General features: G+C 41.1%; 3 protein-coding genes across 3 annotated transcripts in view; 2 read left to right on the top strand and 1 right to left on the bottom strand.

Moving 5' to 3' along the window:
- Positions 1–736: 736 nt before the first annotated feature.
- On the top strand, positions 737–13527 carry mfsd1 (major facilitator superfamily domain containing 1). Its single transcript, XM_083914082.1, has 16 exons — positions 737–946; positions 1141–1193; positions 1450–1562; positions 1678–1720; positions 1884–1951; positions 2138–2246; positions 3130–3232; positions 4231–4329; positions 4662–4773; positions 8667–8723; positions 9107–9263; positions 10120–10217; positions 10340–10452; positions 10583–10630; positions 10743–10809; positions 11692–13527. The coding sequence occupies exons 1-16, from the start codon at positions 790–792 to the stop codon at positions 11693–11695; spliced, it is 1401 nt and encodes a 466-aa protein (XP_083770208.1). The 5' UTR covers positions 737–789; the 3' UTR covers positions 11696–13527.
- Positions 13528–14679: 1152 nt separating this feature from the next.
- Positions 14680–15672, bottom strand: LOC310947460 (P2Y purinoceptor 3-like; the record flags this gene model as incomplete). Its single annotated transcript, XM_083914247.1, has 1 exon — positions 14680–15672. The coding sequence occupies one exon, from the start codon at positions 15670–15672 to the stop codon at positions 14680–14682; it is 993 nt and encodes a 330-aa protein (XP_083770373.1).
- A 573-nt stretch (positions 15673–16245) lies between these two features.
- The window catches only part of schip1 (schwannomin interacting protein 1), a 223477-nt gene continuing 212908 nt past the window's right edge, over positions 16246–26814 (top strand). Inside the window, exons 1-5 of the mRNA XM_083913704.1 lie at positions 16246–16269; positions 16522–16615; positions 23620–23687; positions 23911–23997; positions 25182–25323. Of these exons, the coding sequence (XP_083769830.1) occupies positions 16247–16269; positions 16522–16615; positions 23620–23687; positions 23911–23997; positions 25182–25323 (414 nt within the window). The 5' untranslated portion in view covers position 16246. The remainder of the gene's footprint in view (positions 16270–16521; positions 16616–23619; positions 23688–23910; positions 23998–25181; positions 25324–26814) is intronic.

Below are 26814 nucleotides of genomic sequence, written 5' to 3'. Positions count from 1 at the left end.
GGCTCTTTGTTGAAGTTCCTTGATTATTTAAAAAAAAACATGCTAGGACAGCAGTGATATAGCCACAGTGTTTAGCTTTAAAGTATTGAACTTAACGGTTTAAGGCTGTAACTCAAATTGGTAACAGAATCTAATCTTCCTTTGTCATTTGTACGCACTGCATAAACCGAGGCTTGGGCGAGATATTATCTTGACTTCAGAGTGCAAGCACGCCTATTTCCTGGAGGCAGTACATATAAAAGTATAGCCCCTTCTCTCTGTCCCTAGAGTAATCCTAAAATAATTTGTAGTAAGTAAAAATACAATATTGGTGCATACAATACTAAGATATTACATTAACATTATTAACATATTCATATATTTACACATAATATGTTTATGTGAAACATACATTTATTTGGGAGGCACATTGAATTTTTCAGCTCAATTGCATGACCTACCCTTTTTCACAAATTTAGCTTTGCTGATAATACGTTGCATTCATGTTAATGTATATTTTCAGACATATTTTTGAAAGAAAAACGTTGGAAAAATATAAATATAAAAACGATTTTGCGGGCCCCTTGCACTTACGTCTCTAATGTTGGGGTTGCCGCTGTGCGCGCTCCCGCGAGGCGCGCTCTCGACTGGCGCATGCCCACCTTCTTTGTTCTATGTCCATACCGGATGGTGAGAGCTAATAGGCTACAAGGCTAACGCCACGTGACATTCCTGCCGGGTCATGTGATCGATCCCCGTCCTCCTCACTGCCGTCAACTTTCCTCTCAGAAAAATCCCAAACAAACGAACATGGCGGACTATGAGGAGCGGCAGAGTCTGCTCGGGGATGAGGACGAGGGGAGACAGACTGATGGAGGACCCGGCAGATCGATGCCGGCCATCTGCGACCCCAGCCACTTACTACACCGAGTGGTTGTCCTGCTATTCATGTGCTTCCTGGGATTCGGTGAGCATTAAAATCCCCTAACTTCCTTAAACGTCCTGAATGGTTTGCAGAGTAAATGTGTCACTGAGTTCAAGAAGTTACATTCGATTAAAAGAAAACATTTATAGTGTTGTTGCCCATCGTAGCTCGTGTGAAGTTGAAGAAATGCAGTATGATTGTTTATATAGTCTGTTAATGTAGTTCATTTGTTCCAGGAAGCTACTTCTGTTATGACAACCCGGCTGCACTTCAAACTCAAGTCACCCAGGTAAATTCATCGTCTGTAAATGCAAGGTTGTACACCAGGCGTTACACCATAAATGCAACAATAGACAACAATATCCCAGCAGCACAACTGTGCAGAGAGGAAAATCTGCAAAACAATCAAATCGGAACTATCGAATGACTCCCACTCCTAAGTGCTGCTATAAGAAGGATTTATTTGTCCCATGGTGGAAATTAAAACCAAAACAGGTCAAGTGTCCAACTGATGAGCTTCCTTCCTTCCTTCCTGACTGTACTAGGATCTGAACCTGAACACTGCAAAGTTCATGCAGCTGTATGCCTGGTACTCTTGGCCCAATGTGGTCCTCTGCTTCTTCGGGGGATTCCTACTTGACAGGGTTTTTGGCATCAGGTACAGAGAAAAATAAGTCACATCAATTAAGAATTCAGTATTAGTCGTGAAAGCGAAGTTTCAGCTTTTGGGCTTGTTATTTTGGTCATCTGTCGTTTTTTTTTCATGTTTATAGGCTGGGAACCATCATCTTTTCCCTCTTTGTCTGTGTTGGACAGGTACGTTTACTTTGAAGGTATTCTATGAAAGAGAGAATATAAGTAGGCTACCAACATAGACATGCCATTCTATTTATTATTATCTAGCCCAATGGTAATCAATAGGGGCAGAAAATGGATGGCAGTTGTTTTTGTTGCATATTACCTTTTCCACTCTGCACAGCTAATATTTGCTACTGGAGCTTTGGTGAATCGTTATTGGCTGATGGAACTTGGACGTTTCGTATTTGGGTGAGCTTATCATTTTTGCCATAGTGATAAAACCTGTTCATGTTACAACACACAATCTACCAGTGACCAGTTCTCGTCACCGTTACATATGCATGCTACCAACATACATTACACAACACGTTAGGCTGAGGTTGGTATCGCTTAGCTTACGCGCTTTCTCTCCCTGTTTCTTTTTTCCCCGGGCAGTATTGGAGGAGAGTCATTGGCCGTGGCCCAGAACACCTATGCAGTCAACTGGTTCAAAGGAAAGGAGCTCAATCTGGTGTTTGGCCTTCAGCTCAGCATGGCACGCCTGGTAAGGACACTGCCAACGGAAGATGGCATTTTTTGACTTGAGCCTGCTATGTAAAATCTGTGTCATTGATACAGTGAATGTATGCCTTTTTAAAGTTGGTAACTTTTTATGAAAAATATGTTATTTTTCCATATTTAAACTGTTGCTATATCCTGAAAGCACAATAAGATAGACTTCTCGTGAAAAAGAAATGTATCTCTAGCTCCATTTTCTGTTCCTGTCTGCTCCCAGAGCCCTCTCTGTGTGCTCCTAATGACTTCTGCCAGTTTCCAACATGGCCGGAGTATAAAGCCACTTGGGCTGAGCGAGTCTCTGGTGCTGTGTAAACGACTGCTCTGGACTCTGGACAAACTGTGAAACTAATTCAAATCAAGGTTCTGTTCCTGTATTGCCTATTTCTTGCATGAAGTGTTTTCAGAAAAGTTTTTAAATGTACTGTTTGGTTCTAAAATGAGAACTTTTGTGAAGTCGAGTCTAAACTAGCCTCGCCCACCAACTGACCGGCCGGATGAACATTCTCACTTTACAGCGAAATGGTAATATAGTTTCTGAAAACAAATTAAGTGAGAAGTATGCAATACAGTAACTTGATTCATATATGATCAGCGCTGCCTATTTTCACAGTTTGATCTGAGTTCATGAGCAGTCATTAACGCTGCATCAGAGACTCCATCACTCTTATTGGTTGTCGGTCTGGTGCAGTGGAACTAGCACATGACATTAGGAGCAGACAGAGAGAGGTAAAGATACCTCTGTCTGTCTCATTATGCTGTCAGAATATAGTGTCAATTTCAACAAATATGAAAAAAATACATATTTTTTTACAGAAAGTTACCAAGCTTCAGATTTAAGTCCATTCACCCTCTTCTCCACTCATCTCAAGGGCAGCACAGTGAACATGAACATCATGGGCTGGGTGTACAGCAGAGTCGCAGACCTGGTTGGCTCTCCTGGATACACCGCACTAGGTGCATCACTCATGATAGGTAAATAAAAGTCATACAATTTTGCTTTTGCTTGAGGTACGGAGGTTAGCTGTGGCTCAAACGCATTAGAAAGATCATCGAATCCATCCCTGGCTCCTCTGGTTGACATGCCGAAGTGTCCTGGACCCCAAATTGCTCCCTGTGCTGCGCATTGGATGTGAATGGCGATGTATTCGAATGTGGTTTGGATTATATTAGATGATGGGAAAGTAGCCTCTGCCATCAATGTGAATGTGACAAGTAGTGTAAAAGCACCTTGAGTAGACAACAGATTAGAAAGGCGCTATATACATTAAGTACAACTCCATTTACCAATACATGCCTCACTCAAGGGGAGGACTTGAAATTTTCAAGTGTTAAACATGAAGAATCCGGTTACGTGTGCTTTACCTCGGTCTCTGCTACGGGATCCTTTCTCTGTAACTAATGATCTCAGATAACAAACACAGCAAGCAGAGACGTGGAGAGAAGTGGTGTAGAGAACTAAAAGTGCTGCTGGCTGCTGCAGACGAGTTACATGAAGTGTCACTTCTTCTAATTTACTCTAGAGTAACTTCCTAGTTATGCTAAGAGTGCTTTCAGTTTTGCACACCTTGCAGTTGTGTGTTTTCTTATAGTCTGTATCCACTGCCACTGTTAAATTGACTATCTGAGATCAATTCATATGAACAATAGACTCAATGATCAGTCATCAGGCTGTGGGTGCTGAATCTGGGGTGAACGAAGAGGATATGTCCCCCCTTAATATTTGGATCATGTGCATTTGTTCACCACAATAGCGACATGAAAGTTGCAGAGGACTTATATTTTGAAGAGCTGCTTGACCACAACTCACTCTTCTCCTCCCCGCTTTATATGTGTTGAAAGGAAATATGTGCCCTCACGTCAGGCAAACTCATTTGAACTACTTGATAATTGAATCACTAAATGACATGAATCTGCATTTTTTTCTCCTCCATATGTATTCATGTCATTTCATTTCTTTCTTCTCTCCTTAGCTGCTGTGACCTGCCTGTTTTCACTCTTCTGCGCGTTGGTGTTGGGATTCCTCGACAAAAGAGCAGAAAAAATCCTCCATAAGGAACAAGGAAAGACAGGTAATGTATTCAAAGATTGTGTCTTTTTTATCTTTTGTTTTTCCTCTTTGACCTGATCTGTCAATAACTACTACAGTGGTTCCCTAAGTTAGTGTGCACCTTGACAGAGTGTAAGGCCACGTTTTGTTTTTGTTGTTATGAACAATGAACATGAACCGTTGTGTACAGCATTTTTCTCAGTTGCGGTGTGGCGTCTTTGTAAAGACAGAAACCGTTCAATTTAGTGTGGGGTGTAATTTTTGCTTCAACTAAATTCCTCTTTTGTCAGGGAAACTGTTCATCTTTTACAGTTGTTGTCTGATCTGCATGTGTGTGTTATTCTTACATATTAGGTGAGGTGATCAAGTTGACCGACGTGAAAGACTTCCCCTTCCCCCTGTGGCTCATCTTTATTATTTGTGTGGCCTACTATGTCGCCATTTTCCCCTTTATTGGACTGGGACAGTGAGTAAAGACACACACACACACACACACACACACACACACACACACACACAAACTTTCCGTCAGTGGTCCTCACACAAATTTATACCACTTAAGCTATACACCTAGAACATTGTCTCATCTGTATAACAAAAGTCAGTGCCTCTCATCTTTCTCACTCAATTTTTAGTATATGACTAGACCATCCTTATATTAATTTGTACATTTAGTTTACTTTAAATCATGTTATTTTATGCTTATACTTGGCCTGTTGTATTTAAACCAGAGCTTTGCAGGGTTTATGTGTTGTACAATATTATTATTAAAAGATAAAACTGACATTATAATAAATATATTTTATAATATTACCCACCCATTGCTCACTTTATTAGGTACACCTCGGCAATATAACGCAGTCCCATAAAACTGCTCTACCATTAAGATGACTTTTATAGCGCCAATAATGTTCAGTTTTTTTTGACACTCTCACGGAAGTGTTCATTCATTATGTTTTAGGACTGGGGTCATAGTGAAGTGATGGTGTTGAACTGGGCTGCATTGTATTCAGAAGTGATATTAATATTCTGCCCGACTCATGTATGTAAATGGAAGGACAGAAAATTAGAAACACCTCTCAGTATAATATAGTACAACACCAGGACTGTTGTAATAGATAGTACAGGTGTGGATCATCTGATTAAGGGACCACTGATTCTATTTTTCTTATGGCAACGAATCCTACGATAAGATTCTAACCACCAATGTTGTTTGACTTCCATACATTGTGAGACTACTGTAAATAAACAATTTTGTTTCACTTTTTTTTTTTAAAGGCTACGCAATGTCCCAGCTATAGTAGTTTATAGCAAACCAAGCTCAAACAGGAGAAAAAGGTGTAGGCTTTTCCCGCTGCGTATTACTACACACGTGGTGCTCTAGTGAGCATGGTAGCAGGACAGCGTATGTGGGATTGACTATTGATATGAATATCACCAAACTTCTAATTTAAAAGACTACTTCGCCCAAACGACCATTTGTATATCAATTAAGCACAGTGTTATCTATAATTCATGGAGAAAACTTTTATTGTCGCATGCCTCCACGCTGAACAGTGAATCACAAAACTGAGAAAAGTCTCGATACATTAGTGGTCAAGGTTTAACAACAGCAAAACTATATTCAATACAATTCAATTCAATTTTATTTATAGTGCCAAATCATAACAAAAGTTATCTCAGGACACAAACTAGGTAAAGACCACACTCTATGACTTATTTATGATTTACATAGACCCAACAATTTTCCCGTAGAGTACGGTGGCAACGAAAACCTTCCCTATTACAGGCAGGGACGTGGGACAGACCCAGCTCTGTGGAGGACGGCCATCTGTCTTGACCGGTTGGGGAGGAAGAAAAGGAGAGATAAAAGACGGACAGATGGACAGAGAGAGACAAAGACAGACACAAAGACAGAGACAGACACACTTCCAGTAACTATAATAATATCTATAGTAATGTGAATATGACTTATATGTTATGGCAGTTAATACAGCAGAATAGTAGAAACAAGCACAGCTAAGGTTATGAATTATAAAAGTAGCAGGAAGCGTCATGCAGGACCACGGCAGCAGGCACCACCACCACGATCAGCAGAGATCTGCGAGACGACAAAGCGGGGAAGAAGTTGAATTAGTAACATGCATTGATGAGACATGAATGATACAGACAGAGAAGAGAAGCTCAGAGTATCTGGAAAAGTATTATTCCCCCGGCAGACTAGGCCTATAGCAGCATAATTAAGCAGAACAAAATCAGCTTAAAAATATCAAAACGGGTCCTCACGGATGAGTAGTGTGCCTCCACAAGTGGGCATTGTTGGGCTTGTCACTCAAAAAACCTAATAAATTACTGATTACTCATTTCAAAAATAATATTATTACTTTACTTATTACTCAATGAGACAAGTAATTTGTTACACTAAAAACATCCCCAATCATGTCCTGTTTGTCCTGGAAATGAACCGTTAAAGAGCTCTCTGTATGCTGTGATATTGGAGTTGGCTTGAAGGCAAAAAGTTACCTGACTTCTACTACTAACTAACCTGACATAGTAGGCTAATGTTGAAAAACGCTGCACTAAAAGTAGGCTAAAAGTAGAGACAATGTCTATATCTTTGAAAGCTTTCTTCTGCTCAGCTTCCATCAGAGTGTGTTCTTTGTCCAGATTACTTGAAAGAGATTTTTTACCTGGGAGTGTTCTGGTACCTGTGGTCGGTATTTTTTCAATGATCTGTCTGAAAGGCGGTAAGTTTTCAGAGAACTATGGAGATGGGCAACATATTATCCATCACATATCCAGGATTAAGCTTCATTAATTGTTTGTCAGTTGTCGCCTGCTGTCAACGACCATGATTAAAATCCAAATTTGGTTGTTTAGCCACTGAGGGGCTACAGTCCTCCTCCTCCTCCTCCTCCTCCTCCTCCTTCTCCTCCTCCTCCTCCTCCTCCTCCTCCTCCTCCTCCTCCTCCTCCTCTGCAGTAGCAGCAGAGGGCTCAACATTTTGGGGAGTTTTCCCACCAGCCTTACGTTGCTGTGCTGCTGTAGCAGGTTTCAGGAGGTTTGAAGGTGTGTTTCTCACAGTGGAGAGTCTTGTCACCCGCCCACAATTTACATATGACCACGATGTTCTTACTTATCTTTTTTCTCAACAAAAGCAAAGTCATGATTATGTATTTCAAGCCGCTGAATGTAAACGTTCTGCAACTATGAGTCTGGTTTGCGATTTAAAAGAAAAGTAAAAATCTGTCCAGGATTGCATTTTTATATTTAAATCAGTGACAATAAGTAACGTTGTAACAATATGTTTTTTGGAGGGGTAACATTATTATTATATTGTAATATTACTCTAATATAAACTTTTTAAATTATTTTTTTAGTTTTAATTCATTAAACAAATCGTTATTGGAAAAAGTAATATTACAGTTACGCGCTTCTAATGCTGTAGGTTTTATCGAAAAAGGTTTGGGAAGTACTGATCATACGACGGCTAAGCGAGATAGGATTATACTGCACAAGTTGTGTGAGAGTTTCTAACCGATGTCTTGATATAGCTTTGCTGTTGCTATTTTTTCAAAGTATAGGCACCGTGGAGGCATGCCATAAAATGTTTTCTTCATGAATTCTAGGCAACTCTCTGTGAGTAATTAATGCAAGAATGGTCATAAGGAGGTAACATATGTGAAATCTGCAACTCCAATTGCCACCACTGCTCACAAAGGTGATTTTTCTTCTTTTTTTTTTATCACAAACCCTCACTCAAACAGAGAAAAGTTAGTGATGCTATAATCACATACTAATTCTGAAAAGAGGAACTACATTTTGCAATAGCCCTTGATGAAAATATCTTGACCATTACTCGTCCTTCAGCAAAGAGAAATTAACTTCACTTCAAGATGGTATTATGGTGAAATTGCGTGGTATGAATTGTATAGAGTCATTAAAGAGTCGATTAAGTCAGTACAATGCCTTTGTCTGAGCAGAGATTCAACAGTGCAACCTTACAATGCTGTGTTTTCATCGAACCACAAAGGGAGGGAGAGGGAGTCAGAAATGGAAAGAGGTTTGACAAATGGGTTTGCAGTGAAAGAAACCAATTGAGGCTATCGCAACCTGTGTTTCCTCCTCTGAAAGGCACTCTCAAATCACTTAGCAACTGACCTGTTTTTTCCACTGAGGGTCAGTGCGTACAGTGCAAATACTTGTTATGCAAATGGTGCAGAAAACGATGTATGGAAAATGGAGAGCTACCTACTGCGAGGGTCAACTCCATTTCTCTCCTTGTTGTGGTCACGTCAATATAAAGGCTGAGCTGCACTCTGTGCTGTTAACCCAACATCTTGTCTTTTTTATTTACAGAGTGTTCTTTATTGAAAAATTCAACTTCTCACCAGCTGAAGCCAGAGCTGTCAACAGGTAACTCAGATCAGATGAAACAGGCCATTGAGACCAATCTACCCCAAGGCGCTAACACCATTATAGCCTGCTGCTGCTGATGTGTCTTTCATTTCCTTTGTGGGCTGTATTTTTCTTATTTTAATGGATGACTGGTCAAATTACTTCTCCAGTGTGGCAGTGTTTGAGCTCATGTTGAGCTACCTGAAACAGTGAACAAGACTTTTACAATCTGATATAACGTAATCCAAATGAATTGGTTTGAACACATTAAGATTGACTTTTGCAGGTAGATTTTATTTGCTCAGATTTCTGTCATGAGCCAGTTTAAACTTTAGGATGACATTTAGATTTGTCTAGATTACAGTCCTAAAAAAATGACTTCCATTCTCTATCTTTCCCAGTATTGTGTACATCATCTCCGCCCCTGCATCTCCAATTCTTGGCTTCTTGGTTGATAAGACGGGGAGGAATGTGGTTTGGGTAATGATTGCTGTGGTCGCTACACTCGCCGCTCACATGATGCTGGCTTTCACCTTCTGGAACCCATGGATCGCCATGGTAATACCCCTGGCAATTAGGGCTGCACGATATGAGGAAGAAATGTGATATGCGATTATGAATATCCTGATTAACAATATTGCTTACTATAAAGAAACAGATATAGTGTAAAGTGTACTCAGTAATGCCTTTCTGTTCTGCTGCTTTCAGTATACTGCTAAAATACAAAATATTTATTGTTGAATTAAAAAAACTGAAAAGAACTTATTTCCAACATTCTTTTATTGAAAAATTTGAACTGAACAGAAAAGGCACCAATATGAAAAGGAATGTTTTCTACTCATACGCTCTTTCAACTAACTCAAAATGTCTTTCGCAATGTATTTATTAAGGAAGTTGATATTTGAATGATGATTAAAAAAACATGTATTGTGCAGCTCTACCGGCAACATTTTGCACTATACTACCAACAAAAGTGTAGTGTGTATATTTTATAAACAGATGTAGGATGGAGTAAGTGAAGGAATTGCACATAGTCTCTAAATGTCAGTAGGTTCACATGGGGGGCTGTTAGGTTAATGGGGTTCAAGATAGATGGTAGAACTGTGGGTCAAAGAGGATGTGGATACAAGTTCCTCTAAACACAAAGTGAATTTAAAGTTGTGGTTGAACTGTGGTACTACTTTAGATGCAAACCTGTCAATTTGCTGTGGAGACACCTAATTTAAATGTGGAGTGTACCTGCAGCCTTAGTTGGTAGAGATAATAAAATTGTGCATGTAAATTAATTAAATCACTGATTGTATTTCTACTTAATGTAATAACTACTTTATTAAACTCTAACCAGATGGCTGTAGGAGTTTGCTTTACGAATGGAGAAAAACATATTAAGTTGTTTTGTTTTCTTGTTTTCCAGTCCCTACTGGGTGTCTCCTACTCCTTACTGGCCTGTGCACTGTGGCCCATGGTGGCCTTTGTGGTACCTGAGCATCAGCTGGGGACAGCCTATGGCTTGTATGTACCTGTAATGGCAACATTGATCATACATACGTATGCACAGTTAAAACAAACAGTTATTACTGAAAATGTTATTTTTTCAATGACGCTGACGTCAATCCTCTGCCTTCGTTCACCAGCATGCAGTCCATCCAGAACCTGGGACTCGCTCTCATTGCCATGGCAGCAGGAGCCATCCTAGACACCAGAGGATACCTGTTTTTGGAAGTGTTTTTCTGCGTGTGCATCTGCTGTCAGTATTTTTTTTTCTGTTTGTGTGTGGATTTCCGAGATTACAGTCTTTCCAACTCCTGTGAGACACTTTTGAGTGACATTGTCAGTGATTTTCCGACATTGCCCCCACCCCCTATTTTTTCTCGCAGTTGCACTGATGGCAGTGGTGACGCTGTACTTTGTGGATTATCTCAGAGGTAAGAGAAGACTGGAGACTCTCCCAAAACTTCCTTTCTGCTGTGACATCTTGTCACTGTGCTCTTCAGCACACCACCAGACTCACTCACCTCTTACTCTCTTTTGTTCCAGGAGGAGATTTGAACCGGTCAGCCGCAGCCAGAGCCAAACTCCAGAATGAAGCCACTTCAGAAGCAGAGTGAGTAGCTTTGACCCTTCAATATTCCATCACTGCTTTTCCGCCTACTTACCCAACAATTAGACAAGCATCTCAGAAGCACAATGAACGACCCACTCACATAATCAAGTGGCACAGGCGTATTCTGAAATACTGTACTTGTGTGAACTTCTGTACTGATTGACTCTGGATGTGCCCTTAGCTGAACCTGCTGTAGTCAGTTTAATCCACATCTACTGTAGTTGGTAGATTTTCTCTTTTGTTCTAGTCTATAGGGCAAATTATGGTTTTCAATGTAATGTTTACACTCACTTGATGTTTTTATGGATTTGTTCTTTCATCCTATATTCGGAGCTCCAACCACATCACTTGCATTCTGATTTGCAGAATCATGCTGCATTTTACTGCATTACGACTCCTTTTACAAGGTTCAGGAGCGTAACAAGGTTATAATGAGGGGTGTTTTAATAGCTATGCTGCCTGATTGGCCTTGAACTTATTCATGAGCGGTTGTTCCAGCAAAACTGCTCCTGGCCCTGCTGGTAATGAGGTACAGTGTGTCAATTATCACTGTCAATGTTGAGTTATTTCAATGTATTCAAATTTAAAGAGAAAGAAACCTGTCCAAGCTACAGGTGTGAACACAGCCAAAATTCCAAAATAAATAACCCGTTGTTGTCTTATGTGGTCCTATCAGGGTTACCCTAACTTATTACGAACCAGTTATAAAAAGTGGTAATGGACCAAAAGTGAACTTTTTCTTTTGATGGCCTCCCCAGTATTCTGTTCATCTCTATTAATTGATCTGTGTATTCTGCATACCTAATATGTTATATGTGGTTTATGCTGTGTGGAAAAACAGACTAATATGTTCTGGTCCATTCTGTGACTGATATTTTCCAGATGATGATGATGATGTTGAAGAAACACATATAGTCCTGGGCTTCAGAGCCAGCTGGCTGCACTGTCCACCCCAGAGCTGTCAATCAACTGCCATGGGGCGGGACTGCACTACTGACTCCACCCAGTGCTGTCACCTGTGGCTCTTCCCATCAGAACTGACTGTCTGGCCCTGGTCGTTACATAACCAACCTTGTAGTTAAAGCTTTTATGTCCCTGTCAAGACACTGACAAATGACAACGTTTGGACTCTGTAGTTCCTCTCTGAACTCTCACTGACTTCATCTCCTCTAATCTTCGTGTGCGTGTGTGTGCATGTGTGCGTGAGTGTGTGTGTTTGTGTGTGTGTGTGTGTGTGCACGCGTGCTCTTAAAGGTGCTTAAATATGTTAAATAGTGCTTGATTTTAATGACATGCAAATGTAACTCACAATATAGGATTCCTATATTGGTTCAATTGTTTAAAATGTATATAGGGATAATGTGGGTGTTTTAAATATGTCTTTATAATTTTCTTTTTACAAGTAGCTTTTTAAGAAGGACTCTGTTACTTGCCCTATTGCAGACAACTCAGCAGTTCATTTATGTACATATCAGTTGTCAGCATTTCACAATAATTGCCAACCGAAATCCTCCTTACTGGACTTTCTTTAGTGAGTTCATATTCAATTGTAATCATATGCATCATTGAGCTTTAATGGTTTTAAATCTCAAAAAGAGCATAGCTCTTTATTTTTAAAATCTTTATTGCTCTATTCTTTTATTTCTTAATTCATTTATCTGCTCTCCGCTGGTTTCAGAGGTTCATGAAGATTTAATTTTTGTTATATCATCAAATGGCACATTACTATGTATAATGATAAGGAAGATAAGAAAGAGAGGCTCACTTTGAAATGTATTCAGCACTGTAATTGCATTCGCAGTTTTAACTTTTTACAAAGTGTTTTATAAACGTGACCTTTTAAAAAAAAAAAAATCAATTCCACTTATTAATTATGTTTTGTGAACTGCGCTTTGCTCATTTATCAAGCTCAAGTAATTAACTTGTTGTAAGCACTGTCCCCAAATTGTTGCTTGCTTCATCTGAACATTGAGACAAAATATCTATGCACTCTGTTTAACTCTCACCATTCCAGTAATGTGGAAAGAGATCTATCTCCCTGTGTTGTTTTCAGTGTCGTAGACTGCGGCTGACTCACTACCTCAGTTGGGAAAATAAGTCAACAAAATATTAGGAGTAACCTAATACCTTTATGACCTCCCATGGTTCAACTTCCCACTTTGCTGAGGTGATGTACAAGTGCACTTCAGAGTGCACCAGTACACTTGGACATTACTGTGTGACGTGCCAAAGAGCACAGTGAAACAGACTAACTCCGCTTTTAAATCTGGTGTTAGGTCACTCTTTAAAGCCCTACACAAATATAGGAAAGACAGTCAGTAGCATTAGGGTAAGATATCGTTAGCACATGAAAAATGTGTTCTCCTCACCTGTCACTCATTTGCACTATGGTGTTGTGACAGCGGGGTAGTATTTGCTTAACTGAGAATATTTTTGTTGTGTTGAGCTGTTTACAAGACATTATATGATTGAGAAATTACAGAAAATCCATTGTACAATCGAAGGCTGGAAGGAATGCCGCTTAAAAATCATCTTTTTGTAGAACCAAAGCACATTTGATACCACGTTGTTAATGGAACAATGGGATTTTATTAAACACAATTTTGAAAACATTTGAATTCTCTGTTATTGTACAGCTTTTCTTTGGTATGGTAATACTTTATTTGCTCATACTTTAGCAGCAAAAGATTTGGCTGAATAATCCTGTCTGCAGTGCTCATGTTAGTGCTGGCTTTAGAGATGATAAAGACGACTGCATTATTATTATTCCTGTAGGATTAAAAGGCGACGCAGTAAGCGGGGATTGCTGGATATGACAGAGGGTGAGCTTGCTAGACTAGCACCCATGTCTGCTTTTGGCTTACGCAACCGGTACCTCTCAAGGCTTGGCACACAGGTATACACACACACACACACACACACACCCCGCACTTACTGTATGATCAGACACAATTCAAAGAGAAATCCATTTATTCAAGCATTCAACCTCTAATCTTGACACTGCCAATATGTTTCCCTTTTTTGGGGGGGAGGGGTACTGCTACACTATAATTAAACCCAAGTAACTCTTTTATGTCAACTGTGGTCTCTTTTTTTTTTTCCTTCACTGAATCTTTCTTGTCCTCTCTGCTCTCAGCTCCCAGACCACTGCTCTACCCATCTGTCCTCACTTGCACACAGGAGTGTTCTGAAATGATGCCCTTCATTCAGCACTGTGGTTCCAGACAAGTATGCACTAAAAAAGAAGATGCTTGCAAGATATTGTAGCACTTTTATACCTTCAAGGTATTTTTAACCTTCACATGACTGACTGTTGTTTGGGGTATTTAAACGGGTATCTGTTTTGTGTCATAGAGGTTATTTTTGAAGCTTTTGAATCTTCAGTTATTTTCTATTTGCTGCAAACATTTTTTTTATAGAAACGACATAACTATTTCCTTCCAGATTATTGTGTCATATAAAATTGGACTGATGCTTTATGGTGCCTTGTCTCTGTTTTAGGGTCCGTTTTAGAGACTCAGCCCTCTGCAAACGACAGAGGGCACCAATATCCTCAAATGTTTAATTTCACCTCTGGCCACAGTATCATTGCCTTTTTTATAAGCTCAGTATTTACAGTATCAGTTTGTTGCTGACCCTTCTGGGTTTATATGTTGCAGTAAGCTATAGTAGTGTACAAAAAACGGATCCCTCACAAGTCATTGACTTCTGTGACCTGTTAAATGATGCCAACTACATATTCTTATATTTTAAAATAATAAAAGAAACTATTAAACAAAGCTTATAGACTGTGTTTGTACTGTCCTCATGTAATTACCGTCCGCTGACTCGTGATAAAAGGCACTTTATGAGACCTCTGATGGATTCGGTCTACCCCCCGGACCTGTTTGTCCTGCCTACATCTACCAGACACACAGAGGGGTGCACTCTCTTCTTCCTCCTCCACAGCCACGCACGGAGCTTCTGACGGTGCCGATCAGAGCACCAAAAGTAGAGGAGAGGATTTGCGCAGCAGTTAAAACTGACCACAGGCTTCCACACCTTGAAGGAGATCATGACCACGTTCAGAAGATGACAGTCTCCGGGCATGTAGACTCTTACAAACAAGTAGACGGTCCGAGCAATGTGATAAGGCACAAAACACACCAAGAACATGAGAAACACAACTAAGAGGGTGCAAAGGGACTTGTTGCGCATACGCGCTGTCCGCGCCCCCGTGATGCTGTCCGCGGCCCTACAATAAAGCACAGTCATGATGGAGCAGTAACAGGTGATAACAACAAGAAACGGGATCAGAAAACCCGCTATGGCTAAAAACAGACCATAGGGGAAGTAAACTTTAAATTGCTCCGGGTTAGTCATTTCAAAGCACACAGTCATGTTGTTGATCACACCCGTGTGCGCAAAGACCAGTGTCGGTAAAATCTCTGCAGTGGCCAGGATCCAAACCGAGCCTGACGCGAAGAGGGCGAGTTTTTTGGTCCTTAAGCGCACAGCAGCGATCGGGAAGCACACTCCGACGAAACGGTGCACGCTGACGCACGTGAGGAACATCATGCTGCAGTGGAGGTTGACGAAAAAGAAAAAGCGGACGCTTTTGCAGATGATGTTGCCAAAGGGCCACAGGTCGCCCATGGCGTTGCTGATGATGAGAGGGGGCAAGGCCAGCACGTAGAGGAGATCCGCCACGGCGAGGTTGGTCATGTAGATGACCGTGCTGCTCCAGCGGCGCATGCGACAGCACACGCTCCACAACAGGGCGCCGTTTAAACTCAGGCCCAGCAGAAACACAAGGCTGTAGGACACTGGTAGAAGGATCCTTTTATAGTAGTTAGTCACTGGACAGATGTGGAAGTCCTCCATTCAAAAGATCAGCTCGGGTTTGATAATTTAGAGGCCTTTAGTCACTTAAACTTAAATGAATAGATGGACCAGTTCTCCTTATACCTCACCTGTCTGCAGCCCACCTGTTTAAGTGTGCTGTTCAAGAATGACGTGTGCTTCGTTAAAAAAAAATACCAAATGCAAGTGTTTGTTCAACTTGCGCGCACCTCCTGTTCCCAGCCCACACCTGTGTGGTGTGAACCATTAACGCCATATCTAGGATATGAGCAAACAGATTGGCACACCGTGAGGCATTTTCAAAAGCCTGACATAATAGGCTGTAGATACTGTAGTATGTGATTGCCCTTCCCCGGAGAGAAGGCGTGCAGAATAATTAATGCGCGCGATTAAAGCCAATCGCCAAGTTAAACGACACCCTCAACACGCGCGCGATGGGCTCTGTATAAAAAATAAAATAAAAACCGCGCACACGCTCAGCGTCCCATTGGCTGCGGGGATTTTTTTTTCTTCTCCAAGTCTGGTCTCTCTGGCTGCTCTCGATTCAAAGTGTTCACTTCATATCTGTCTGACCGCAAGAGAGACACCGCTCGCCATGCTGAGGAACGGCACATACAGGTTAGTGTTCCACCCACCGAGCGATCCTATAGTCACAATTATATGGCAATGTTTATTTAGGACAAACGAGAAGCTCCAGTACAGGCTGCTTCCGACATGCACTGATGACTGACTCAATCCCTGCATAACGGTACTCTGCAGCTGCACACGATGCGAGTACAGGCTGTTCATATACTGACTGACTGAGTATTTAAGGCATATTAAGTGTTTGGGGAGTTTTTTTGTGTCTTAACTTGAGCGGTGTCCTTCCAGGAGCACGTATCAGGGAGAGGAGGCGAGGCTGCGCAGCGGGTGTCCGGCAGTGGCTCGGGAGAGGAAACACCTCGCTCTGTGCATTAATAACCAGGTAAGATGCATTCAGAAGAGAAGGCAACACACGGTCTATTAGAGTTTTACCGGATAGTATATATTTCTTTACCACTCCGGGAAGATATTACTGTAAGGGCTTCTTCTCTTTTGGTGAGGCAATGTAATCTACAGTGTAATTCACTTTCTGATCTTTTTTTAGGAGCAGTAAGTTGATGCTTATAAAGTCTCTAAGGGGGATAAGCCCAGGCTACAAACAAATTCAAAGAGAACCATGGCTCTTTGCAGTATGAAAACATTTATGCAAATATTCCCCAGTGTTTTAGCATCTGGAGAGACTGCAGAGCAGTGTCAGCACCATGGACAGTGAAACCTACTTTAATACTATTTGCATACCCCTACATGAAGTACTCTTAACTGCTTTGAATTTGACTTCCCTTATTCACCAATTTAAATGGTACAACTGACTGAATACAATTTAGTTTGGGGAATTGCTTTTGTTGGCTTGGGTCCACTTAAAGATATTGTTTGTCATGGCAGCAGCTGAAAACGTTTCATTGATACTACACCCCTTGCTATGAATGACCATCATCAGCAGGGCAAAGTGAGGGAACAGCTGAACATGCTTAGCTGACTGAGGTGGCATGTATGCCTTCCTCTTCAAGATGAAGCCGGAGCTCATGTTAAGCGATAGCCTAATACACATTTTTGAAACTCAAACAGTTGGTTTGAGGAGAGCGGTTGTCGTAATTGACTTCATAATGTAATTCACTTTAGCTAGAATCATCATTACCATCAATATATGATTTTTCATTTGTGTGCTTGGGTGAGTGTAGACGCACAAGTTCACCTGGTTGCATTGAGCTTCTGAATTTTTAATGGCAGTGATGTAGTGTTGCGCATTATCAGCGACTGGGGATATTGAACATGTGAGCTCTGAAAGCACTGTTCCATCACCGCTTTTGGCTCACTCTGCAATAAATTATAATGGTACAACCCCCCAACACACACACACACACACACACACACACTGCATGTTCCCTTAAACTTTCTAATTCTGACTTCAGATTTGTTCCAATCCGTTTCCAACGCACCACCTGACAGTTGAATTTCATTATCGTTCTCCAAAAAATGACATTTCCAAATTGATCCAGCTTTACTCTATGAGACGCCATGCCAGAGGACGTTCGTATAAGACTACAGAGTATAGGACACGATAATTGGCGTGTGAAATATGAATGAGGATAGAAATGCAGGTTATTTGATGTGCTGCGTCTGTGTGAGTGATTTAGATTCATTGAGCAGGTGTGAAGACCCCCCTCGAGAAACACATTAATTTATCCAGCTATTACTCCATAATCAATGGGACAGCTGAATTTTATGGTCACAAGCCTTTGTTGTTAACCATTTTACACAGAGCTTATTTAAAGAGCACAACAAAGGGGGTTACGTTTAATGGGGTTAAGCATGAAATATACAGTAAAGATGACACTGTTGACTCAGCACTTGCAGCTGGAATCTTAAAATCATCTATCAGTATCATGCATGAAGCCCCTTGTTGCTTTTTTTTTAAATGAACTTGTATTCATTCATGTAGAGCTGAACTCCAGTTTACACTGGTGTCATTCAGATCCTGTATCATAGCACAGGCCAGCATCAGTTCACTCATGCAAACTGTGGGAGTCAGGCACAGATAGTGTTCTGTAATATATAGAGGGATGTACATAGTGGGAGTGTGGTGCCAGGGAAGGGGGTCATATTTCAGAAGTGCATTATCTTCTCTTCCCCAGTGGGACAGAGCTGTGCTGAGTGCTGTTTGCGCCAGCTCACTCAAACGCTCTGCGAGTGAGTAGTAATAACCCGTGCTGGAGCGAGATGAGCCTGCACATTGACAGATATGTCTGTTGCCCCCGCCACGGTCATATGATGAAGAAATATGCATTGTGTGTGTGTGTGTGTGTGTGTGTGTGTGTGTGTGTGTGTGTGTGTGTGTGTGTGTGTGTGTGTGTGTGTGTGTGTGTGTGTGTGTGTGTGTGTGTGTGTGTGTGTGTGTGTGTGTGTGTGTGTGTGTGTGTGTGTGTGTGTGTGTGTGTGTGTGTGTGTGTGTGTGTGTGTGTGTGTGTGTGTGTGTGTGTGTGTGTGTGTGTGTGTGTGTGTGTGTGTGTGTGTGTGTGTGTGTGTGCAGTAACACCACAGAAAAAAATAATGAAATGTGTTTTTTAATATGAAAATGCACCATAACTCCTCCACAACATAACCAAAGATGCAAGTGTGAATGCACACATGCGCATGCAGTCTTTTAGTCATTTTCATCCCATTCCATTACCATGTCTTGGAAGGCTGGTCTGGTCTAAAGGAAAGAGCATGGTCTTTGATCACTAAAAAAGGCCCCTTCAACGATGGTTCGACGATGCTCTTTCCCAATCTCTTACCATATGTTAACCAGAGCAGCTCTCCATTGGTTAATAGTAGCAGGGGGAATATTCCCAAGCGCTCCATTTTGCATTTTGATGGACTATGTAGTCATTTTCTCACTCTCACACCTCCTTCATCTCTACTCTTTGCACCCCACCCGCCTCCACACTTCTCTGAATGTCCTCTAGTGCTTTTCCTCTCCCACTTTAGAATAAAACGTATGGCCTCTACTTTCTTTTCTTATTGATACCTTCTTGCTTTCCTGGTTCTTTCCAACCTCTTTAAAACGCTCAACATTTTTCACTGCACTATCATCTGCTCCCACACAATGAATTCACAATGATTCGGATGTATAAATTATCTTTATCAAGCAGAAATGGCAAGCATTATCCTGTTCCAGCTTCTCAGACAAGATGATTTGATGCTTTTCTGTTTGTATATCTTTGTAAATCAAATACTTTTCAGGTATGGGCTGCCAGTCAGACAAAACAAGCAATATAAAAATGTGACCTCACCTGTTGTGTTCATTTTTCCACGCTTTAAGTGTACTAGATGAAACCATTAATGGAAAAAAAAGGAAAATTGATAATGAAAATAACCACTAGTGCGGACCTAGTGTGTATGCTTTAAATAGGTCTGCTAGGGGAGCCATTTCTGTAAAAACAAACCTATAAAACCTGCGTATGGCTCTAAAAGAAATGGCTCTGTCTGTTTTTGATGAACTGCTTACTTCAAAAGATGGAATTAAACTCACATCTATGTGTTCATGATGTGAGCCTCTTTGCAGTTTCTGTTTCTTATCTGTACCTCATACATCAGTTCACACCTTCTGCTCCAGTTTGGTTTTGATGGCTGTGTAACTGCAGCGGCCTGTAAACGCTGTTATCTGATCAGTATGAAACTGCTTCCTCACTTTAGCTCTTCTTCAATAAAACAAAAATTTAATTTTCATTCTTTGTCATTGTATGTGTCCAAACCTTTTTTTCCTTGCTTCCTCTCTACTCAAATAGGATTTAAAAGGTGTGAGCAAAATGACATTCCATTTCCCTCAGTAGAGACTATTTGTTTTACCCCCACAGGCACAACATTAAGACAAAACAGCATTTCAAATCATTAAATCAGCACATCAGTAACACCTACATCTCTCAGCGGGCTCTTTTTGTACTCAGGGACTCAGGCGAAAGAGTAAATGTTGACTTCCATATTACTCCTCGCACGCACTGCGCATGTAAATTGATTTCCGATGTTGCGATTAACGAGCCTCTCCGCTGGTACAGCTCTTCTCCTGATTGGACTTTTCCTCGGGCTGATCGGCCAGTCGAGCGGCGGCAAACAGCCAATAGTCTGATGCAGATGTTTCAGCGCATTGCCATGCTCCAATCAAATCCTCTGGGATTAGATCGATGTTCATGTTTACATGTGTGTTTGTAGATATGTGTGCATGCAGGCTTGTGTTCTCTCAGGTGTGGGTCTGTGAACATGTCTTTGTATATGTGTGTATGGGAACTGAGAGGCTGCACTAGTTTGAAGGGCAGAGCATCTCTCACACACTCGAGAGACTTTGCTTTTGTCTTTGTGTGTGTGTGGACATTCAACTGTGCCTGCAATCGATCTCTGTGATAGAACTAGGACTGTGAGAAATTATGATTTTAATAACTCATCAATTAGAGGGCAGCAGGCTCTCTGCTATGTACTGTCGTTTTATCTCGCCTTCCTTCCTGTTTTCCCTCCTCTCATTTTTCAGTGGCATAATGTGTATTACTGCCTACCTTCACCTTCCCTAGCCTTTCTGGTCTATTGATTGTCCCTATTTTGATATTGAAAATAACAAGATTAGGCTGTTTACATGCCCAGCAGAACAGGATTCTGTTAATATCCATGTTTTCTATGCAATCATGTATTCAGCTATTGATTTGACAAATTTCAATGTACCCTATAGACTGCCAGTAATGCATTTCTCCTGTCGTCAGCTGCAGTTGTATCACTCCCTTGGTGTTTATATTGCTCTCATATAACTTCAGTGAATATTATCCATGCAAGTTACATTATCCATGCAGTCCAGAGACCCGAGACATTATGGTTGGTTGTAAACACCCAAAAGATAAAACACTCAAAGGGTTAGTAACACTTCATAATGAAACATTTGCTGAGATTGTCCATGTTTTCATCATAATATTAATGTGCTTAATGTTCGATCAGTAATATAAGTGGACACATGGTCATAATGATGTCATTAAGATGTGTTACTATGGCATTATGTTGGACATTTCTGTCATTATAGCATTCCCCTTATATGTATATTTAAGCCTATAAATGGTTTGTCTTTTAAACATGATTTTATTAACTCATTTATTATTTACTTTCAGTCTGAGGTTCAACAACACCATTGCCATTTGTTATGGATTCTTATTTTAATGTGGACATCTGGATGAACTCTTCAGTTAATACAGAAGAACACTTGTAGACACTGTTATATATTTTAAACCCTCATTGAACTTTTGCCTTGCATCCTGAACACTTAATCTCTTCTGGTTTCGAGTGACAATGCAAGAACATTGAGAACTAATGCAGCAACATTGGACTACATGTACACATGTACTCTAAGCTTGGACACACACAAACACCTGTACACTACAGACGTAATGGTTTGTTGTGACACAGTATATCCCTGTTTAAAAAAGTGACAATAAGCATTACGGATTGCAGTATTGATTAATCTGATAAATGTGTGAAATGTCAGAGGGCACTATTACATGAGTTCTCAGCTGCTGCCTGGAAATGTTGATGTTAGGTCTCCACAAAAATGGTCTTTGTGTTTCCACAATAAATAATAGTCCACTTCTACCTGGGTTCACTCGATGTGGTGGAAGAGTGTCACTTCAACCAAGTCACACTTTTGTTCTTTATAGACATTTTCATCCAGAAGAATTGTGAAATTTTAGAACATAGCTTTTGCTCAATTTATGCTTAAACCTCGATCTGCCCGAACTCTCCGGTGCTGCAGTTTTAAAATGTATATGGCAAACTTGCCAGCAAACACTTGCCCATCCAGCAGACACAAGGGCACATTCATTTGGAGTCGTGCACTGACCACCTCATAAATGAAAGTCCATTTTCAGTGTCTTTCTGGATCTGTTTTTTTGCCTTCTTGCCTTCACTAACACTTGATTAAAATATCATGGGCTGTATTCACAAAACTTTTTATCTTAGTGCTAAGATTACTCCTGGAGGAGCACTAAAAGTTCTTAGTTAAGAGTAATTTCTTAAAACCTATTTACAAAGCCTCTGAGAGCAACTTTTACTAAGGAGTGGGAGGGACTCTTAAGCTAAGACTAAAGGGCGGGGTTGACCTTGTTGACTTGGATGACATCATGTTCATGCCTGAGAGGGAATGAGCCCCTAAGAGTGAATTTATGATAGAAACACTTTAATGGGGAAGCAAATGAAATGTCACAGTATGTAGGGTCTGGATAGGACATTTATCGCCTGGTGCAAAATCCTACTGGCGGAGAGCTGACAGATATCAAGATTGTCTGCGTTGCACAGCTGCATTTGTCCTGTGGCCAAATAGCAAAGAGTTGTAACGACTTTAATCTCTGGTATTGGGTGATTTTTACTCCAAAATGTAGACTGCAGCAGCCATGTTAGGTCCTTCCTGATTTTAATTGATTTAGGAGCTTCTTTTAGCGCTAAAATGCTTTGTGAATTACACTTATCTTAAAAAGTTAGGAGTCCTAAAATTAGGAGTGAAACACCCCATATTTTTTAAGAGTTACTCCTAAATCAGCAAGTTAGGACTTACTCTTTGCCTTAAGAATACGGCCCCTGGCTCTTTAGCTCCTAAATGATACACTGTTTTCACCAGATAGTTGTTACTGTTTGGCACTGGGTTTATCCAAGCTTTTTTCTTGAAAACAGCTGCCTACTGCAGCTGTAAATGACGATGATGAGAGCAGTGACACTGATCCAAAATAGTAAAGTTACAGTCCATAAAACCAGAACAAAGAACCGAAAAACCCTAAAATGCTCTGTGGAGCTGAGTCTAGTGATAATTCTCATCACTACGAGGGCTGCCTTTCTCATCACACTTGCAGTACTGTAGTAATTTGCTCATGTATCGTACTGATCTGTGAGTTGAATTTACCTTACACCCTTGATGTAGACACAAATATACGGACAGCTAATCACAGCTTTCACCCTGCTGGCTAACATAGAGATGAGTGACTAGTAGAGCTGGAGTGGAGCTGCCTGGCTGCTCTGGGAGCACACCCATCTGTCCAGTCCCATTGAGCTTCATAGCAGTTGCCCTGGAGCTGCTTGACACCGGCCTCACCCCCTGGCCTGCAGCCGATATCTGGCTGGTTGGCACCTGCAGAGCACACACATGCTGTTATGCATCAGATATAGCACACACAGAGTTGTTTTTATTACCACTTTGTGTTTCTATAATTATTTACTACATAAATCTGCTACTCTTAATACAATAATACAATAGAAAAATATATATTAAGAATTTTCCTCTGTTTATGCCAAACAATATTATTGTATCTTATCGAAGCACAGCTCCTCCTGTGTCATTTCCTTGGCAGAGGGAATTAAAATCCTTGTTGACATATTGGTGCTTTTCAGGAAGAAGTGAAGAGGTATCATCGCTACTGCAATCACAGTGGAAGACAAGCAGTTCCCAAGGTGGAGAGGTAAGACATTGCACAATAGCGTCCTTACTGTTCCATGAAAAAAAAATCCTCATATTTTATAGACAGCACTCAATCTAGGAGGGTATACTTTATTGTAAGCCCTTGTTCTATCCCACAAGACCCTTATTCTGCCATAACAAGGCTGTACTCTTGACCATAAACTGTGTGTGCTGTTTTTGTCTTTTTTTCTGACCTCATTATTCTGTTTATTGTCTTGTTATAGAAGCCGTCCTGGCAGGTGTGAGGAAGAGGATGGCAATAGCCCTCGTCGTCGTGAGCAACAACAGCACCTGGAAATCAAGGCTATTGTGTAAGTATCACCTGTGGCTTATTTGTGTATCCCAATTTCCCAATCTGTTTCTTTTTTTTTTACATTTTGAGTCTCACACCGAGTGTCACCCATGACCTTAAAAGTGCATTATATTTGTCGTGTTGGAGGGATCCATTTACGTGTGGCTTTAATTCAATCTTCCCTCTGATTAGGTTTCAGAGCTGGGGTCAGAGGGCACTTTTGAGTGCATGAACCGTCGTAGACTGCCAATTCTATTTAAACATGGACCCGCGCTTTTATAGTTTTAACGGGGGAGGACAGTTCTCGCCTCAGGCTTTCACTTCTTTGAAAGTCGAGGAGAGCTAAGAGAAAGCCAATGTTTCTGTGTAGAGTTAACATGATTGGGGTGTAGAAAGGTGAAGTGGATAGCAAAAAAAAAAAAAGAATGTCAGGATGAACTCACAGAAGAAGAGGAACAGGAAGCATTGACAGATAGACAGAGCAAAGGAAGAATGAGAGTGGAGAAAAGGGGGATGGAGGTAGAAGTGGGGAAAAGGTATTGGTTTTGGAGCTCGGGGTTATGGCTTAATTCAATTTGTTCCATTTGGCTCAGCTGTCTCTCTGCTCCACTGGAGGTGAATGTGTTTCTCCATCGAGTAATTGATCCTACACTCCATCCTGGACCTTGGTGTTGGGGTGGCTCTGGGGATGAAAGTAAGTTGAAAAAGATAAAAGATGGAGGGAGCGCTCTGTGGAGGTTAAGGACGGGGGGAGATAGGTGGGGAGAGGTCAGAAAAGTATTTGTGAGTTGTGTGAGACTTAAAGTCGAGAAAAATATTCGGGGATTTGAGAATGGCCATGAAATTAAGGTAGAGAAGGAAAGTCTCAGAAGAAGATATTGGGAAGTTCAGAGAGAAATAATGTTTGTTGCATGGTGACATCATTTTTGACTCTTTTTTTTTTTATTTTTTAGAACGAGATATTTTCACAGTTTTTCATCCTAATTCAACCAAAGAGTGTAATGCCCATCCAAGCCTTGGGAATGCTCCCCCAGCTAGTCACCAAGCATCGTCATACGGAGAAAGTAAACATGACTTTGGAACTTCTACTTCTAAAACCCTTGACGCCCAAAATGACTCCTCTCAGATGGCAACTCCATAACTCATCTCAACTTCGGTTATGAGATGTAGATGTCACTGATATTTGTCCCCTTATGTTCCCAGGATCCAACGGGCCTGGCGTGCAAGTACATCCCGCAGAGGGAGCTGGCAGGGACAAGACAAGGACTGTAGTAGCCGTCATCGGGGTGAGACATTGCCTTCCGAGAGCCTCCAGGGCCACGTGATGACCACCGATATTTCACCGGTAAGATCGCGTAGAGACAAACACACGGCCAAGTGACACAACGTGAGAATGAGGCAAGTGGTGCGAGATCCCAAAATCTTTAAGCTATTTGCTTTTGTAGTCTTGAGTTATCAGATGTTGTTTCCACAGAGGATTAAAAAGGAATGGGTGAGTGGACGCATGGATGGATAGACTAATAAAAGAAGAGAGCAAAGGAGGGAACAGAGGGAGGGGTGTTTACCTCCAGTGTCATCTGGGGGGGCTACAGGGGTCGTATTAGCGGAGGTGGATGGGATGTCAGCTGGCACCGTGCCCAGATCTGTAATTAGCCATTAATTAGGTACATTTTCAAAGCTGGTTGATTGATTAATGAAGTGCCTCTGCCCTTGCCCTCCCCCTTGTCTCAACCCCTACTTTCCTCACCTCTTCTTTCTCTGGAGGGAGTACAGGGAAGAATTAAACAATCCTCACAGGGCATGGCAGCCAAACAAAAGCCAGAGGAAAATGATGACTGTATGAGCAGCAGATAAGCAGTGAGAAGAGAAGGGGAGCGACAGAAACCAAGATGGAGGGAGGGCAGAGGCAGAGATAAGGAGATGAATGCTGAGATGTGAAAAGATGCCTTTAGATCGCCTCGAGTTCTAAGTGACAGACTGGGACACACAGACACAAACAAACATACACGCGCGCAGTCTGTTCTGCTGGTTCGTCAGTCTGTGTTGCTCTTGCAGTGTAGTAATCACATACGAGCTACCCACTCACGCCTGCCCACGCTCTTTGCAGAGACTCTGCACAGAAAAATATGATGTCATGTCTGCATACCCACTCTTGTGTGAGTGTGTGTGTGCATGTGCGTGTGCACGCATTTTTTCCCACTCTCTTTAAGCAGTGCTAAAAGGAAAGCAAGATTTCCTCAGCAAACAGATGGGCTGGCGTCCTGGTGAGGCTGTGTGTGTGTGTGCTTTGTTTTTAGGTTGTTTGTTCTGCTTGAAAGAGTTTGTTGTTCATTAGCACAGCAGAAAATGTCTTCCTAATTAGCAAGTTACTGTAACTTAAAAACCAAGATGACAAACAGCACCCCAATCCCCCTCCTTCTCTTCCCTCTTTACCCCCCCCCAATATAATCTTTATTGGAAATATATAATTATATATTGTATCTACGACCAGACCAATCCTTTCAACTACAGTGGTGATCAAGTATACTGTGGCTTCTATACCCCCCTTCCCACCCTTGACAGTCTGTGTGGCATTGATCAACACCAGTGGTAGAATGTAATAAAGTATATTTACTTAACTATTGTTCTTAAGTAAAAAGTTGAAGAATTTACTTAAGGTTTTTTCATTTCATGTTACTAGTAGACCGCTAGACATTTCATTGGTTAATATTGCTATTTACCCCCACTATATTTATCTCTATTCACATACAAAATAATATGATAAGCTTATAGAATATGCTGCACTCTCATAGATTTAATTCACCATAGTTATTCGCCTGTTAAGTCTGAGGTAATA

The sequence above is a fragment of the Echiichthys vipera genome (assembly GCF_963691815.1).
Source record: "Echiichthys vipera genome assembly, chromosome: 5".
In the NCBI taxonomy this organism is placed as follows: domain Eukaryota; kingdom Metazoa; phylum Chordata; class Actinopteri; order Perciformes; family Trachinidae; genus Echiichthys; species Echiichthys vipera.
The sequence above is the reverse complement of the archived record's forward strand: the minus strand, read 5'-3'. Positions and strand labels throughout refer to the sequence as shown.

Coding starts and splice junctions, on each gene's coding strand:
- mfsd1 (XM_083914082.1), top strand. CDS start 790: ATGGCGGACTATGAGGAGCGGCAGAGTCTGCTCGGGGATGAGGACGAG. Junction 8,724..9,106: donor GAAGCCAGAGCTGTCAACAG/GTAACTCAGATC, acceptor TATCTTTCCCAG/TATTGTGTACATCATCTCCG. Junction 10,218..10,339: donor CTGGGGACAGCCTATGGCTT/GTATGTACCTGT, acceptor TTCGTTCACCAG/CATGCAGTCCATCCAGAACC.